General features: G+C 41.4%; 1 protein-coding gene across 2 annotated transcripts in view; it reads right to left on the minus strand.

The window, feature by feature from the left end:
• Positions 1-15,937, minus strand: part of skap2 (src kinase associated phosphoprotein 2) — a 298,277-nt gene that overhangs the window by 101,422 nt on the left and 180,918 nt on the right. For both annotated transcript variants that reach the window (XM_080205649.1, XM_080205640.1), the window contains exon 9: positions 13,555-13,680. In XM_080205649.1, coding sequence (XP_080061775.1) covers positions 13,555-13,680 — 126 coding nt within the window. The remainder of the gene's footprint in view (positions 1-13,554; positions 13,681-15,937) is intronic.

Below are 15,937 nucleotides of genomic sequence, written 5' to 3' on the forward strand. Positions count from 1 at the left end.
AACTGGGGAATGCATACTTCTTGGGCCAAAGGGTTTCCCTCATGCAGAATGAAGCTCTGAGTTTTTATGTATAAGATTGGGGTGCAGTCTTCTCTTCTGAGGCAGATCACAGACAGATTAGTTACAGCTGTGGGGTGCAATAACATTTAGTGAATTTCTAAGTAACAATTAACAGAACCCAACTGAGTGCATGCCTTTTCTTGGTGACCCTACAACATCTTAACCTTGTGCCCCCAACCATTATGTCCAGTTGCATTTCCCTGCCCCCCACTCACCATTCCACCTCGGTGGGTATCCCCTGGGGGCTGAGACCTGGAGAGCCCCAGCCAACTTTCGGGTGTCGTAGGTGTAGCCAAGCTACCTTCATCCCTTGCCTGATGCACCAGTGTCAGGAAGGGGATAGTGGCAGGGCTGGGAACCTGTGTTCTCCTGGATAGAAGGCTCTGGCATAGGCTCCAGTGCTTTCACCTCCCTCAGCTTGCCCATGGGCCCCGGGACTTTCCATGGGATGGTGGTGCAGCTGGAGTGAGCTCCAAATGCTTCGCTTTCACCTGCCAGTGCTGGAGGTCCAACTGCTTCTGGTCCATACTGTGCCTCAGTAATGACCCTCTGAGTCTGGACCAAACTCTGGATCTCCTAAGCAATAGCCCTCAGAGACTGTGCCGTGCCCTGGATCCCTCCAGTGATAGACCTCTGACATTGGGCCAAGCTCCTGAGTTTTTCAGCAAGTGCCCTCTGAGACTGGGGTGAAGCTCAAAGTTCACAGCCATGGCTCTTTGTGTCTCATGCATGCTCCCGGGCCCTCAGCCATGATCTCTAGTGACTCTGCTATGCTTTGGACCCTGCCACCCATGGCAACCATTTCCTGCCCCAGGCATTACACTGCAGTTGCCACCCTAGTAGTGTTGGCCTAGGTACCACCTAAGGCTGATGCTATGTCCTGTTACTAAATGCTATGGGATTTATCAGAACTGCCTTGCAATTCCTGGAAGATTGCTGACAGCCCCTCTGTAATCCTTGGCTTTGCTTCTGCATGTCCAGCATCTTTGGGAAAACTGATCTCAGAGGCTGGGCACCTGGCTGGGGGTTAGCTGTTTCCTCAGCTCTGGGAGACCTCCACATGCCTCAGCCCTTGATATTTCCACCTCCTATGTCAATGGCTATGTGGTGCTCACCAGAAAGTGCTCCAGAAGCTTCACCATGAATAAATCCCATCGAGGCGACCATATCTGAGCTGGTGAATAGCGAGTGTGATGTCTATTTCAACTGTTGGGTGCTTTCCTCAGATATCACTGAAGCCTTCCTCTCAAGTGTTGACTGGTTTTTCCACAGGACAGTAGGAGGTGCCAACTCCTGAGGGCCCAGCCTCATTAGGGTTGTATCCTGGGTAAGTATAAGGGAAGGACGAGTATCTGGGCAGAGATAGGTCATATTTATGAAGGTTTTATGGCTCCTCACTTCTGTGGCGCACCCTGACCTGGCTGTCCTTCCTCTGACTCTCCCAGCAGTTCCATTGCTCAATCCTCAACACAGAGGATGCACAACTGGAAGACGGCACCTCTGCACCTCGCCCACTCCTGGCAATCATGGGCCATCTTGTCCTGCAGAGACAGAAGGGGGGATTGACACCCTGATAGCTGGCAGCGTGTGGCGTGGGAACATGCTTCATAAGGCAAAGGTTTGTCACAGGAGTTGATGTAAGGTGATAGAGAGTCAAATGTTGGGACACTGCAGGATGTTAGAGAATGGCTCAACATGGATATTTCAGATATGACAGATGGAACTGATGCCAAGACATGATGGACACTATCACTTGCTGCTCAGTTGAGGTAATTCATCTTCTTTCTACACTGACCACCACCCTACACCCCAAACCTCCGGTCCTCAATGCCAGTGCATGGGCACTCACTGCCACCGCCACTCCTTCCCATATTGCATTGCCAGCGCAACTCCTCAGCCACCAACCACCTCGGAGGTAATAAGATGGCCTTCCGCTCCACTACTATGTCCAGCAGTCGCCTCAGCTTCCCCTCTGTAAACCGTGCAGCAGCTCTATAAGGTGCTATATTCCTGGCGTGACTGATTGTGTGCATCATTAGTGTTTAAGTGGAGCTCTCCATGCTTAACAGCGCAGTTATATCCACTTTGGAAGAGTCACGTGCATGAGGCCTCCATGGCAGCATGGATCTCATGGAGCTTTCTTAATTGCACTACGTCAGAAGGTTGCGGTGTGGAGCATGCCAAAAAGGCAGATGCAGAGGACACCAGTTTTCTGCTGTTGTAAACACTTGGAATTTGTTCGGCAAAATTATTGTTATTGTTTGTTGGTATTGTGTTTATATAAGGTTGTTGTTTTATTTCTGTGAAGATTCCACCCAAAGTCTACGTTTAAGGAGAACACCACATATAAACTCCATGATGCCACTGAAAGATACTTCTAATAGAATTTGTTCTACAGATTTACCACTGAGAAAAAAATATTTAGTCCATAGAAGTTAGCTCTGAGATTTCAATCAAATAAATGTCATAAAATATCGGGAAAGATGATCAGCACATCCATCGAAGGCTGCGAGTGCTTGTTTTATTTCCATGAAACCAATATTGTATTTGAAAGTTGGAAGTTTCCTGGATTCGAAGAATACATTTAATACCAAAATTGAAAGACTTTTCAGTAATTGCTGTTTTCAAGAATTTGGGTGGTGGTGGCGGTGGTGGTGCGCATCCTCCCAAAAAATCCTACGTGTTTCACTCGCGTGAAAACTGGAGTAATTCGTACTGTTTTTCTCAGTGGGAGTTCACAGAAGAATCTCCCACACTGTGCACTGCAGAGGCCGCCAAAACGAATATAATTTAAAACTAGGGGGCAGAGCATATTCCTGCTGGAGAGGCTGAAATCAGCACACTGAGTGAGCTACTTTGCATGTGCTGATCTGAGTTGCAGCACTTAATCGCTGGCCAGCTCTGCAACCCCTGTATCTCCTGATTTCTGCCCCCCCCACAGCCCGATAGCTGGCCCCCCATCCATTCCCAGGCCCGCCCCAAACACCCTCCCTCCCTCCCATTTCCGGCTCTCTGCCACCAATAGTAAAACCCCCCAGCCCCACAGGGCCGACTCCTCCAGCAGGCTGATCACACATCCCCAGCCTGCCCTGGTCGCTGGTCTCCCTCCTTCCCCGACTAATCCACGTGCAGAGCGGCAGAAGGACTCCTCCACCTCACTGATCACCCCCGAGCATGCCCCATAAGGCCCTGCCCCAAGCCTCTCACCAATATGCCCCGCCATCTTGGAACTGCCCCATGTCTGAAGGGCAGTGCCAAAGTACCCCATGGGCATTGGTACTGTCCTTTGGACAATGCTAGGGGCACTGATAGCAATGCCAGAGTGCCTATGCCCAGTAGGCAGCACCTCCCATCGCCCAACACCCAGCAGGGTCCCCAACTGCAATCCCCCCTTCACTCCAACGAGGTCAGGCTGTTAATTCTCCCAAAACTGGAAAAAAAAACACTCTGGTGGGTTGAATAGGCTAGCGGGCCTAGAGACTTCAGTCTGCGTCTCCCCACCGATTTCTGGCGTAGAGCAGATGCCACTAGAAATCCTGCGCTGGAACACGCTATCACGGCGGGAACAGGTGCATCGCCTGCTGCACTAAAAAATTAGTGTGGCAGGATAGGGGAAAATCACCCCTGGGATCTGTACTCTCCCAAATTAATCTAGTTCAAAATGAAAAACAGAGGGAAGAAATTATCCTTTGGCACTTACGTTACGCTGACATTTAACTCAATTTCTATTCTAATACAAGGCAAGAAATAGTGCATAAAATGTTAAAAAATAACTGAGAGAATACACACACATCCAAAGCTAGAACCAGGTTATTAAGGGTGTAACCTGAAAAATTGTAATTACTAGAAATTCAAAAATATATCAACATTGTTGGAAGTATAACAATGGTACACCATGAAAAGAAAATAAGTGAATGTTTCCAAGAGAAACAGTACAAAGGTCCGAATTTAAAATTGGAACTTGTTTGCTTACTTGGTAGCACACTCTCCTCAGAGCCAGAAGTCTGTGGGTTTGAGTTCCAGTCCAGGTCTTGAGCACAGTACAAGCTTATGCTCTAGCTCAATGCAGATGGAGCATGACACATTGAGCTCCAGTCTTTTGGCTGAGATATTAAACTAATGTAAAAAATATCATGGCACTATTTTGTAGGAGAATAGGAGAGTTATGCAATATTTATCTCTTAATCAACATCACAAATCTCTCATGGAGTCAGATCTCAGTAAAGGGAACAATGTTGGAAAAGTATTTGCAACAGAATTTCTCTTTGCTACTTCTGTTAAAGCGTCAACTCTGTAGAACTCTGCTGACCTGTAACCAGGCACGGAATGGCATTTAAGAGCTCAAATTTTACACATGATCTTACAGGGAATTAATGATCAGAAGATACTGAAATTTGGATCAGAACTGGAATAGGTGGGAGAGGCTGCACCGTTGGCTTTGTGGGTAAGATACCCATTGATCAGAAACTCAGAGGGAAAGTACATTATGCAGTAACTATCTTGTGGTCAATGCATCCAACAGCATCTGTAGTACTTGCAGGATACAAAACTTTTTCTACATTCCAAAACATTTTAGAATTCCCAAGAATGCACAGCATATATTTACTTTTCTATTTTTTGTTTAGTTAAAAAACAGGAATTGTATTTAACAATTACAGAAGGCTTTCAGCGTATCAACATGACAAATAGTTCCCACTCATTTCATAGAACTATAATATCATAGTTGGCGTAATTCCTAGTGTGGTTAACATTCCATTGTGACCACAGTAATGCAAACATCTTAAATAGATGATCATAATTCACATTTTGAACACAGTGCCTTTAAATTTTGACAAGTGCAATTTGGTCAAAAACAATTTAATGATATCCTATAATAATCAAACAACATTATTAAAATTACCGAGTACTATCTGGTATTCATAACACAGGAGTTGATATATTAATAAATGGATGAGTAAACTTAATTTCAGGACAATCAACTTTTTAAGAACTAAACATAAATCAGTTTTTTTGTCCAATTCTATTCAAATAAACGGATTCCCCGGTGTTTCTCCATAAACCACAACTAGTCTACAACTTAAATAATTACCATTTTACATTTTCTACCATTATGAAATGATGACAAAGAACTCAGCAACACCAGCAATTTTGCTGGTAATTTTAAGACGTGTTAACAACAGTTTTTTTTGCTGCTTGCAATGGTTGCCATAGAGCTATAGAGGAAGTCAGGTGCATCAAATATACTTCAAAAGATTATTTCTGTATTCGCAAGAGTCAATTGAAAAATAATCATGCGTTTAAGGGAACATTAAACTAGTGTGAAGCTCAAGCTGAGTGGACACATGGTCCACTCCTCAAAGAGCAAATTAACAGAAAGAACACAGGAAGATTGGACATTTACTCTAGAAATATTTTGTACCGGATTCCTTCAACATTCAAATTTCTTTTAGCAGATTTTGTCTTGCATTTATTCCAAGTCACTACACCTCATTAAAACGCAAAGGTATTTAGCTGATTGACCGGATGAAATACCTCTGCTTTGGCAGTTGAACTCGACAAAGTTCAAAACCCAAAAAGGTCAACAAAACTCAAATTTTATAAAAGGGGTGATGGTGAGTCACCTGCCTATGCGACATAGCTCCAAATTTTTAATTTTCATCAATATCAGCCAATTTGGAACAAGGTACACCTCTGCCCGTGACTAAAAATGTCAACTCAGCACTCATCCTGTACGTCTCAGACCTACTATCGCATGTTAGCCTGCTGCCTAACTCAAGAGTATTTCAGAGTGCTCTGCACCAATATAATGAAGTATCCATGGAAAAGGAGATTTGGTGCTGCACTAGCTCATCACTTACCACTGGGGTTGGGGTGAATTCCTGTATTCATCCCAACCTAGACATATTTTCTGGATCGAAGTTTAGTGTTAGGTTTCGCATATGCTGAATATTCTCATCCTTAAATAACTCCTGTAGCTGACATCAACTCCCTGCTAACCTTCAGCTAGCTTGCTGGTATTGCTTCCATTTGTCATAAGGAGGCAAGTAACATTAAGATCAGATTATTATCTGCTCTTCCAGAAAGAGACAGTAGAGAGGCTCAAGTTGTGGGGTAGCTTCTTATATACAATCCAGCTCATAGACTTCAAACCCCACAGCTGCAGCCTTGCTGATCAGTCATCACAACCACAGACAAAAGCACACAGGTTGTCTTATAACCCACAGCAATTCTTCCCAGCAGGAGACACTAAAACATGGCCTACTTGGCTGTGTCGCCATCACCTCAGGATTGGTGTTGGATGCTGCGACACCCTTCAACAGCAAGTTCAGCTGACTGCAACTGTGGAGAAACATCCCAAAAGCAAAAAAAAAATCTCCTAGGCTGCCATTTAGTACTAGGACCATGGAAGATCTGAAGGTCTCCCACTCTTGAGCTAGAGCTTGTGTGGAACAGTTATGACCGAAGATTCAGCAACTTGAGCAAAAATCCTTCAACCAATTTCTTATCCATTTCAAAGGTTTACTTCAAAATTTTGAATTTAGCTAGCATCTTCTTACAAAGAACTCTATTTGTGTTCTGAAATTCTGAAGCCTACCACGTCAGGGACCTTCCCACAGCACACTATGGTTCCACTTTCTGAATAAAGTTAAGGATATTGATCAAGTACATGTTGCCCTCTGAATACATGTTGGCTGCTATTTACTATCAGGTAGGAGACTTGGTTCAGTGCTAGAGTGGGTAAGAAGGTCGACAGAGTGAGGTAAGGGGTTAGGGTGGGTAAAGGAGTAGAGTGGGTGTGGTAAGTTGGCAAAGTGATAGAGGTGGCCAAGGGGTAGTCAGATTAGGTTTGGAAAGGGAGAGCAGAAGAGTGTGGTGGTGGTGGGGGGAGGGGAGAGAGGGAGGGTCAGGTCAGGTCTGGGGGTGGAGGGATTGTGGTCAAGGTGGAGAAGCTGGTCAGGCCAGGTTCGGGAAGAAAGGGGGCCAGTGTGGATGATCAGGCATACCAGTTGGTATAGTTACACAGGAACCGGACTAGGACTTTTCTGACTAATATTTCCTGAGCAACTATCTAGGCAAGTTAGTCAGAAGTCTCTAACTCACAGTTGGAGACGATAACTCGGTGTCTGGGAGAGTGGGAGAATTGCCCATCTAAGTTCATACTTCTCAGGCAATTCCCATGGAGTTTTGCATTGACACTTCCAAGGAGTCCAGTAACCCATCTTGTGGTATGTCCGATCCCCAAACACCCAGACACCGGATGATTTGGGTCACTAATTCTACCTAGGTTACATTTAGGAAGAACATGTTCCTTATTGCCCTCCCTAGGCAATACCTAGAGAATGCAATAATTCAGTCTGAACTAAATATCATCCTCATTTTCAACCACAGAAGCTTAGAATCCCTACAGTGCAGCAAGAGGCCACTTAGCCTATCAAGTCTGCATTCACTCCCCTCTACCCTATCCCCATAACCACATGCATTTACCATGGCTAAATTCTGTTCCCACTGAAAGGATTGAGAACTTTTTTTAGGGCATTGATTTAATTATGCAAGTCACCCTTTTAAATATGAATTACAGAGTTTTGCTTATAAAGTATGGAACAAAACTGGTAAAAAGAATTAAGATACAGATCAACCATAATGGCAGAACAAGCTCAAGTTGATGAATAGCCTAATCTTTGTTTCTATGTTCCTATCTAGCTATCAATGAATGGGGCTTGGCACATGTGCCAGCATTCGTGCATCAAACTCTTTCTCCAGTCAGTTCAAATTAGTCCAGATCTCAAAGAATTATTAGTCAGCTAAATTAGTGACTCACATGGTACCTCTCCAATTTTCCACAGTATTTGAGGCAGCAGGTCCAGCAATCAGATCAATCTTCAGTGTCTCAAACCAAACTAAGGACATTTATGCATTTATATTTAAGGAATCAATATCAAAAGCATTCGTGTGTTCCATCTCAAGATGGCATCAGAGCCTAGCTTCTTGCCAACTGTTCCCAGCATACCTTCTAATTCTATCTTTTATTGTCCTATTCTCCACCTTCTCCTTCTCCTCTATGTACTCTACAAACAGCATGATTTGTTTGTAAAGAGTGCAAGAAACAATAACTTTACAATGTATACAAATACATGACAATAATAAATCAAATCAAAATTGCATCATCTTCAACAGTAAAAATGAATACTATATAAAATATATCATTTGTTTAAGCCATGTCCTTCATTCAATCCCAACCACATGCTAAATCTTTCAAAGCAGCTATGTCTTTTTTTCTGGCCATATAAAGTTTTACCATTAAATGCCACCTGGATCAGTTTTTTTTTTCCAAAGCATTTTTGGGCATTCAATTGCAGCTTTAGTTTACTTGAGCTGTTTCTGATACCCATATATGCAAACGTTAATTTTTTTATACTTTGTGAAGTATTTATTTTGGAAGTTATTTTCCCTTTGTCCTTTCATTAAGGCATTTACATTTCAGCTTGGCATGTAGTCTCTCATTTATGAAAAGGACATAACAAGATTTTCTGACTACACATGTAAATAACCTCATTTCCATTTATGTGCACACCCCAATATCCATTTTTGAAACTTTTCTTTATACCTAAAAATTGAACCCATTCTTTATGGCAGCTGTCTGCAGCAATATTTTTCTCAACCAAATGAAATCTAATGATACAACAAATATTGATATGAATTGAGAAGTTATGAGGATATGGAATGCTCTCACCAGAAACAGCAGCAGGAATAAATTTCATTATTTCATATTTGTTATTAAAAACCTGGAGAAGTATGGGAAATAGGACAGCGTGGATTGCTCTGAGAGTTGTGCAGTTACAATGATAGGGTGATGAGTTTCCTTCTGTGTTGTGAAATTCCACAGTTCCTGCATGGAAATTTCAGGAGTCCAAGTAAAATCCATTAATTCCCAACATGTTGAAAAAGGAGGAAATTCTTGCCTGTACCATCAACTATCTTTTCCCTGCCATACCACCTATTAAATAATTTCTCATTTTTTGACAAATTATCATACATAGCCTTTCCATTTTAGGTATTAGGATTTCTATGATTCCTACAGTGCAGCAAGAGGCCATTTGGCCCATTGAGTCTGTACCACCAACATTCCCACCAATACCTTACCCCCATATCCCTACATATTTACCTGTTAATCCCTCTAACCTTCACATCTCAGGACTCTAAGGGGCAATTTTAGCATGGCCAATCAACCTAACCCACACATCTTTGGACTGTGGGAGGAAACCGGAGCACCTGGAGGAAACCAATGCAGACATGAGGAGAATGTGCAAACTCCACACAGACAGTGATCCAAGCTAGGAATCAAACCCAGGGGAGCTGTGAAGAAGCAGTGGTAACTATTGTGCCACTGCGTGGCTGCATTTCAAAAATCTCAAATACAATAAGTTAAATGATTGAAAAAACTTCTGGGTTCTAAAGAAATCTCTATATTCCAGGAGAATTGGTTTTACATGACCCAAGTCTTGATCCCTAACATTTATTAGATTAGTAGGCCTAAAGAGGTCACAGACATGGTGCAGAGAGTCTGAAAGACATGCTGGTTAGGTCATGTTAAATTCTCCCTCAATGTACCCGAACAGCACTAGAATGTGGCTACTAGAGGATTTTCACAGTAATCTTCATCGCAGTGTTAAGGTAAGCCTAATTGTGACACAAGTTTAAACTTTATAACATTGCTGGATTTGCTCCTGCTTGTGGTAATACAAAGGAGGAAAGAATATTAGTTAAAAAGCAGAATAAATTGTTCCGAGGGAATGCAGGCTTGAAGTGGAATGACTTGGCTTCACCCCAGTGCAAGGGTGAGGGCCTAACCTGAAGAATGTACTTCTCTCACCTGGTGACACACTCCAGTACATCACATCCAACTGCAATGGCCCTGCCCCTGCAACACTTCCAGTAGCCAATTGCATCACCGTGCCAGTTGACACCAACTAGGATGGAGGCCACCGCAGGATCGACTTACTCCAGAAGGAGTCAGCCCATTTCCTGTAAGATAATATGTCTTCCATACACATAGTCTCACACACACCAATCAGCTACTGATGGGGACGACGAGGGATATGGGGGGGGGGGGGGGGCGGTGTGTGTGGTGGGTGGTGGTGGTGGTGGGTGGTGGTGGTGGTGGTGGTGGCGGCGGCGGCGGCGGCGGAGGAGGAGGAGGTTGGGGCAAGTCAAGGAGGGGGGAGGAGTAGAGGGAGTTAAATACCTGCAATTCTTATTCCCACTACCAGGTGCTGGGATTTACAGATACACACTTCTAACTCCAGCCTTGCCAAATGGTGTTCATTCCCACTTTTTCAGATTTGAACTTGAGTGCTGAGCATCAACATCCATTACACACCCACAGACCGGATCTCCCCCTACTTCTGTTTTGATGTTCCTCACTGTGTCAACGCTTAGCCACATGCAACATGCCTAGTGCCAAACAGCTGAATGCCTCCACAGACATGCACAGAATTTAAAGCTGCAGTGAATCAGATAAGTATCACCTTCTTATCTGTGCTTGGCTAAGAATAGTGATTTTCAATTGTGGATAGGTTTGCAAGGTATGCCTCTACCTGTATGGCTGTGGGAGACATCAGACAGTCTGCACTCTGAGGCCCAGCTGCCAGGACATTGTGTGTTTCATTATAAATCTGCCCCTAACCTTCTGTAACCAATCTGTGATTCAGCAATTCTGTGTTTACACAATCAAGGTCTTTCACAATTTAAAAGACTTCTATCAGGCCAATTCTCTATCTTCTCTTCAAGAAAAGAGCCCCAGCTTTTCAGTCTTTCTTGACAGTCAGAACCTCACATTCCTTGTACCATATTTGTAAATCATTTTTAAACATCAGCTCCAGTACTCCAATATCGTTTTTATAACATGGAGACAAGAACTACACACAGTACTCTAAATGAGATTGGACCACACAAAAGATTTCTTTAAATTTCATATAACTTCTTAGTTTTAATTATATCCTTCTAGAAACGAACCCCAACACTTTGCTCTTTTTATGGTGTTATTTATCTATGTTGCTACTCTTAATTGTTTGTGTATTTGTATCTTAAATCCTCTTGAATCTTTACCTCTTTGAACTCTCATTTTCTGAGGAATGTGACCTCCTTAACCCACCAAAGCACCACCTCACACTTTAGAAAATTTATTTGTCATTTACACACCCATTCCTAAATTTGTTAGCATCTTCTTGTCACAGTCATCCACAATATTAACTATATCACATTTGATGTCAGCAAATTTTAATACGGTTCTTTCAATTTCCTTAATCACTTATGCAAATATACACAAGGGTGACAGCAGTCCCAACCCTGTGGAACACCATTTCACACCTTCCACCAGTCTGAGCAGCCACCTTGAATATCCTCTCTCAATTTCTGTTTTGTAACCAATTTGCTATTTGTTTTGCTACTTGTGCTGTGATTTCATTGCATTGATCTTAGTCACGAGTCTTGGGTTATTCGCAAGCCTTGACCAAGGTAGAATTATAAAAAAGCATTTTCCTTCCTATAAGATAGCACCATTAAGAACAAGCTTCCATTAATTCCCGACTTGCACCGCATTTCTGTTTGCCCACCACCCATATACTTGCTGATCCGTAGTGGCTTCCTGCTTGTATTCCTCCATGGTTTTATGCCTCCCTATTTTTGCCCTCTTCTAGCCCTATAAAGCCTCCAAGAACTCTGTTCCTCTAATCCTGGCCTCTTCAGCATTCTGGATTTCCCTTAAATCATGTGTTAAAATATTTAGAAGTCATGTTTTAGTCGCATATAAATTTTTTAAAATTGAGAGAATAAAAACACAACCTACTTATAATATCTTTTGCCACCAGTAATTTTAATTTCACAGAATGTCAAAGGAGGACTTCATTCAACCTTCAACCCACTGTGCTTGTATTGGTTCTTCACACAGCTATCCAAACAGACACACTCCCGATTCTTTTCTGGTATCCCTATAAATTTTTTCTCCATTGAGTTTTCATCCTATTGTCTTTTGATTGTCATGGAATTTATTTCCACCACTCTTTCAGACAGTGCTTGAATGCACTTGAATGATCACAACAAGTTGCTGTTCTAGCAAATTTTTCCTCATATCACCTCTGATCCTTTTGTTGTTCACCTTAAATCTGTATCCTCTGTTTATTGACTCATCTTTCATTGGAAATGGTTTCACCTCATACACTGAACACCGCTTTCAAAACTCCTCTTAATCTTCTCTGCTCTAAGGAGAACAATCTCAGCTTCTCCAGTCTGTCCACATAACTGTAGTTCCTTATCCCTGGTACCATCCTAGTAAATCCTCTCTGCTTCAACATCCTTCTTGATGTCTGCTGACCAGAATTGGCCACAATAATCCAGATGAGGCCAGACAAATCTTTTATAAAGGTTTAGTATAGTTTTTATTATCCTAATCTTTTAATCATAAATTCCAAGTATCCAACATGCTTTTTATCAGCCTCTCAACTGGTCCTATCGCCATCAGAGACATGTGTAGGAACGACTCTTCATCACGACTTTTGTTTCTGCCCCTGAACTAACTGTGAATCATGCTGCCACTCTTTAGTTCCATGGATTTTAATTTTATTAAAAGATAATGTGGCACATTACAAATAGGGCATTTTTAAATATGTTGTTTGCTTTGTTTACTATTAATAAGTTATTTTTGCTTTTTGAATGAGAATAGTGGATCATGCTTAGATTTCCAAAATTTTGTTGACTTTAAAGATATTAAAATATGGTAATACAGAGCAATATTCTATTATCTGTTTCCACTTGCTGATCTGGTATGCATATGCCTTTCCATATGAGCAACTTGCTAACCAGGTACTAAACAGACCATTGCCTTTACACTGACATTCGTTCTCTTTGCAATACATTTATTACCACCAGCTTCCAAATCTACAGATTTGAATAAGTAAATTTGGATTACACAATAAAATTATTTTACTGCATTGATGCCATAATCATTATATAACATGCAGAAATCAGCAATAATATACAGATCTCTTGTTTTTCTTCATTGGTCTTGCTATTTTTCCTGCAGTGTAATTCATTATACATTAATTCAAGAAACTATCCAATTAGCTTATCATCTTTTTTTAACCCATGGTGATTATGTGAAGAATTTATGAACTAGTTACTCAATTGAGTCCATTCCAGAACTTGTTTGTGCCCTTTGCTATAAGAACTTTTTAAAGGAGTTTGATATATGGATAAGGATATGCATCCATGGTAAGACTCATTGATTATTTTAATACATATTTTAATTAAAGTTAGACCTCTGCATTAGATGATATTATTTGTTTTTGTTGGTATTAATCATTAATTGTAACTTTTTAATGAACGATGTATCTGAAATGAATTTCTGTATGGCCATTTATTGAACATAATCACATAATTTTGAATCATGAGATTTTAACTATTTTATTGATGTAAAGTAAGTATTTTGAAAACACAAACCTGGAAGCTCTTCATAAATGTCTTCATCTATTGCCATTTGGGTGAATTCATCACCTTTAATTTCTGGATCTATATCATCATACATTCCTTCACCATCATCTTCTGGGATCATACCAGATTCCCTGTCTATTAAACAAAACAATAAGTGAAACATTAGGTTTTGAAAAATTCAGAGCAAATTAGAAGTTTAATAAAGATGTCAATCAATTCAAGTGACTCCTCTGCCTACCCAGGTCAATAGCAAGAGAACCGCATTGGAAGAAGTCCTAAAGGAAAACTGCTTTAGCATTCCACTCAGTATGAGAACGTTTATGCTACAGTTTGCAGAATCCATTAAATTGCAAAAGGGAGAATAAGAGCCTGGTATTAGTTTAGTGAGAAACTTGGCCAAAGAGAACTCTACTTTTCTATGTACTCCAGGACTTTTATTCCACTTGAACATGGCGGAATCTCAGTTTAACAACTTATCCAGAAATGGTATCCGAGACAATGCAGCACTCTCAGTACTGCATTGAAATTGCAACTTTGTTATGATCTCTGTAGAGATTATTAACCATTAAATAGAAATTCGAACTTCTACTTGATGGAAGGATCATACCATAATTCTCCTGGAACAACTACAAAGTGATTCTTAACTCCTGAGGGCTTACTTCTGAATTTTTCCTTTCTCAACCTGGTAATTTTCAACCCCAGAACTGTCCATGATGAGAATATTCCTGGAGATTCTCACTTTCAGGCAAGCTAGATCAATCTTCCAGCGTCATTTTAACTCCTCACAAATTTGGTCTTTTCACATTGAGGTACAATTTAGCATCTCTAATGCACCTAACCCACACATCTTTGGACTGTGGGAGGAAACCAGAGCACCTGGAGGAAACCCATACAGACATGGGGAGAATGTGCAAACTCCACACAGGCAATGTCCCAAGCTGGGAATTGAACCCAGGTTACTGGCACTGGGAGGCAGCAGCGCTAACCACTGTGCCACCATACTATTCTTCCGTGGGATATGAGCATCACTGGCAAGACTAATATTTGTTCCCCATCCCCAACTACACTTGTGAAGATAGCTGTATTATAAACTAGGTAGATGAAAAGGTGACTAACTAGCAATTCTATCTGATATAAAGCTGGAGGGATAGATTTTTCACCCCTTTTTTGGGGGAAGGTGGATGGCAGAGGGGTGGAGAATTGAGCAGGAGACCAATAACATATATTAAGTCAGCAGGATTTCCCTGCTCGACTGTTCCCACCCTATCAATGACATAAGAGATTCCAACGATATAAATATCAAGATTGTCCCTCCCACGTTAGAGTCCATTCACACAACAGGTCCTCAATGACATGCACCTGGTGAACAGATGGGGGTTCAATTTCTGTGGGAGGTCCTGCTTTCAAAGACCTAAACTGCTGGCAGGATGTGATCGTCATGGGAGCCGTCTCTTGGTTTAGTTTTGATAAAGTATCAAAAATTACAGCGTAAAAGCTTGCAGTGCAAATATTCCATTTTTCCAGCCTGAGCTGGCACTTTGGTGAAATTCTACCCAGTCAGTTTTACATTGCCATGGGCAGAGTACAGAAGTAGTGATTTTTGAGGTCAGGTTACAAGCTGATCTGCAAATCAATAAATATCACAAACAGACAGAAGTTTTGTTGGGCCTGAAATACAGCCATCGGATTAGCAGAAAACAGGAGATAGAAGCAGCCCTGCAGCTGATGTAGGATCTACTGAATCTGTTATTCTCATGTGAACGAGGATGGGGAGCTCATGTTCAGATTGAAATGACAATTTAAAGAAGATGGGAAGATTTGCCTCACTTGGGCCTACAGGAAAGGGGATTAACAGTATGACTCTCACAATGAAATTTAGTTTTGGAATCAGAAATCACTTGACTGCGAAAGTAAAAATGAAGCAAACTATAGGGTGCGAAGAATGACTTTAGACTAGTTTCACAAGGATGAAATGTTCACTTAAGGGGCAGCGTAAGATATAACCAGAGTAGGAGACCTTCAATTGTGCTGAAAGTTAGAGACTTTCTTTTCTGTAGTTTAAAGCATAAGTTGTCTAATCTAAAACAATGTTTTAAATCTGGGTACAATAGTGGTTCTAAATCATTTGTTATAGTAAGAGCTTTAAAATATTAAATCTTGACATTTTTGCTGTTAACTGGAAATTAAATTTTCTCTTTAAACTTGCTGTTGAAGGAGGCTTGATGAATTTGCAGTATATTTCACACACTGCATGGAATCTTCTGCTTTGAGACTAAGTCCTGCAGCAGGGAGGGAAATCTGAAGGACTCCTATGTAAAACTAAATGGGTAAACCCAGAAATTGCACAATGTCCAGCAAAATAATTATGCAGCTATTTAATTTTGTGGAAGAT

Source organism: Carcharhinus amblyrhynchos, chromosome 2, assembly GCF_965287045.1.
Source record: "Carcharhinus amblyrhynchos chromosome 2, sCarAmb.v2.hapA, whole genome shotgun sequence".
In the NCBI taxonomy this organism is placed as follows: Eukaryota; Metazoa; Chordata; class Chondrichthyes; order Carcharhiniformes; family Carcharhinidae; genus Carcharhinus; species Carcharhinus amblyrhynchos.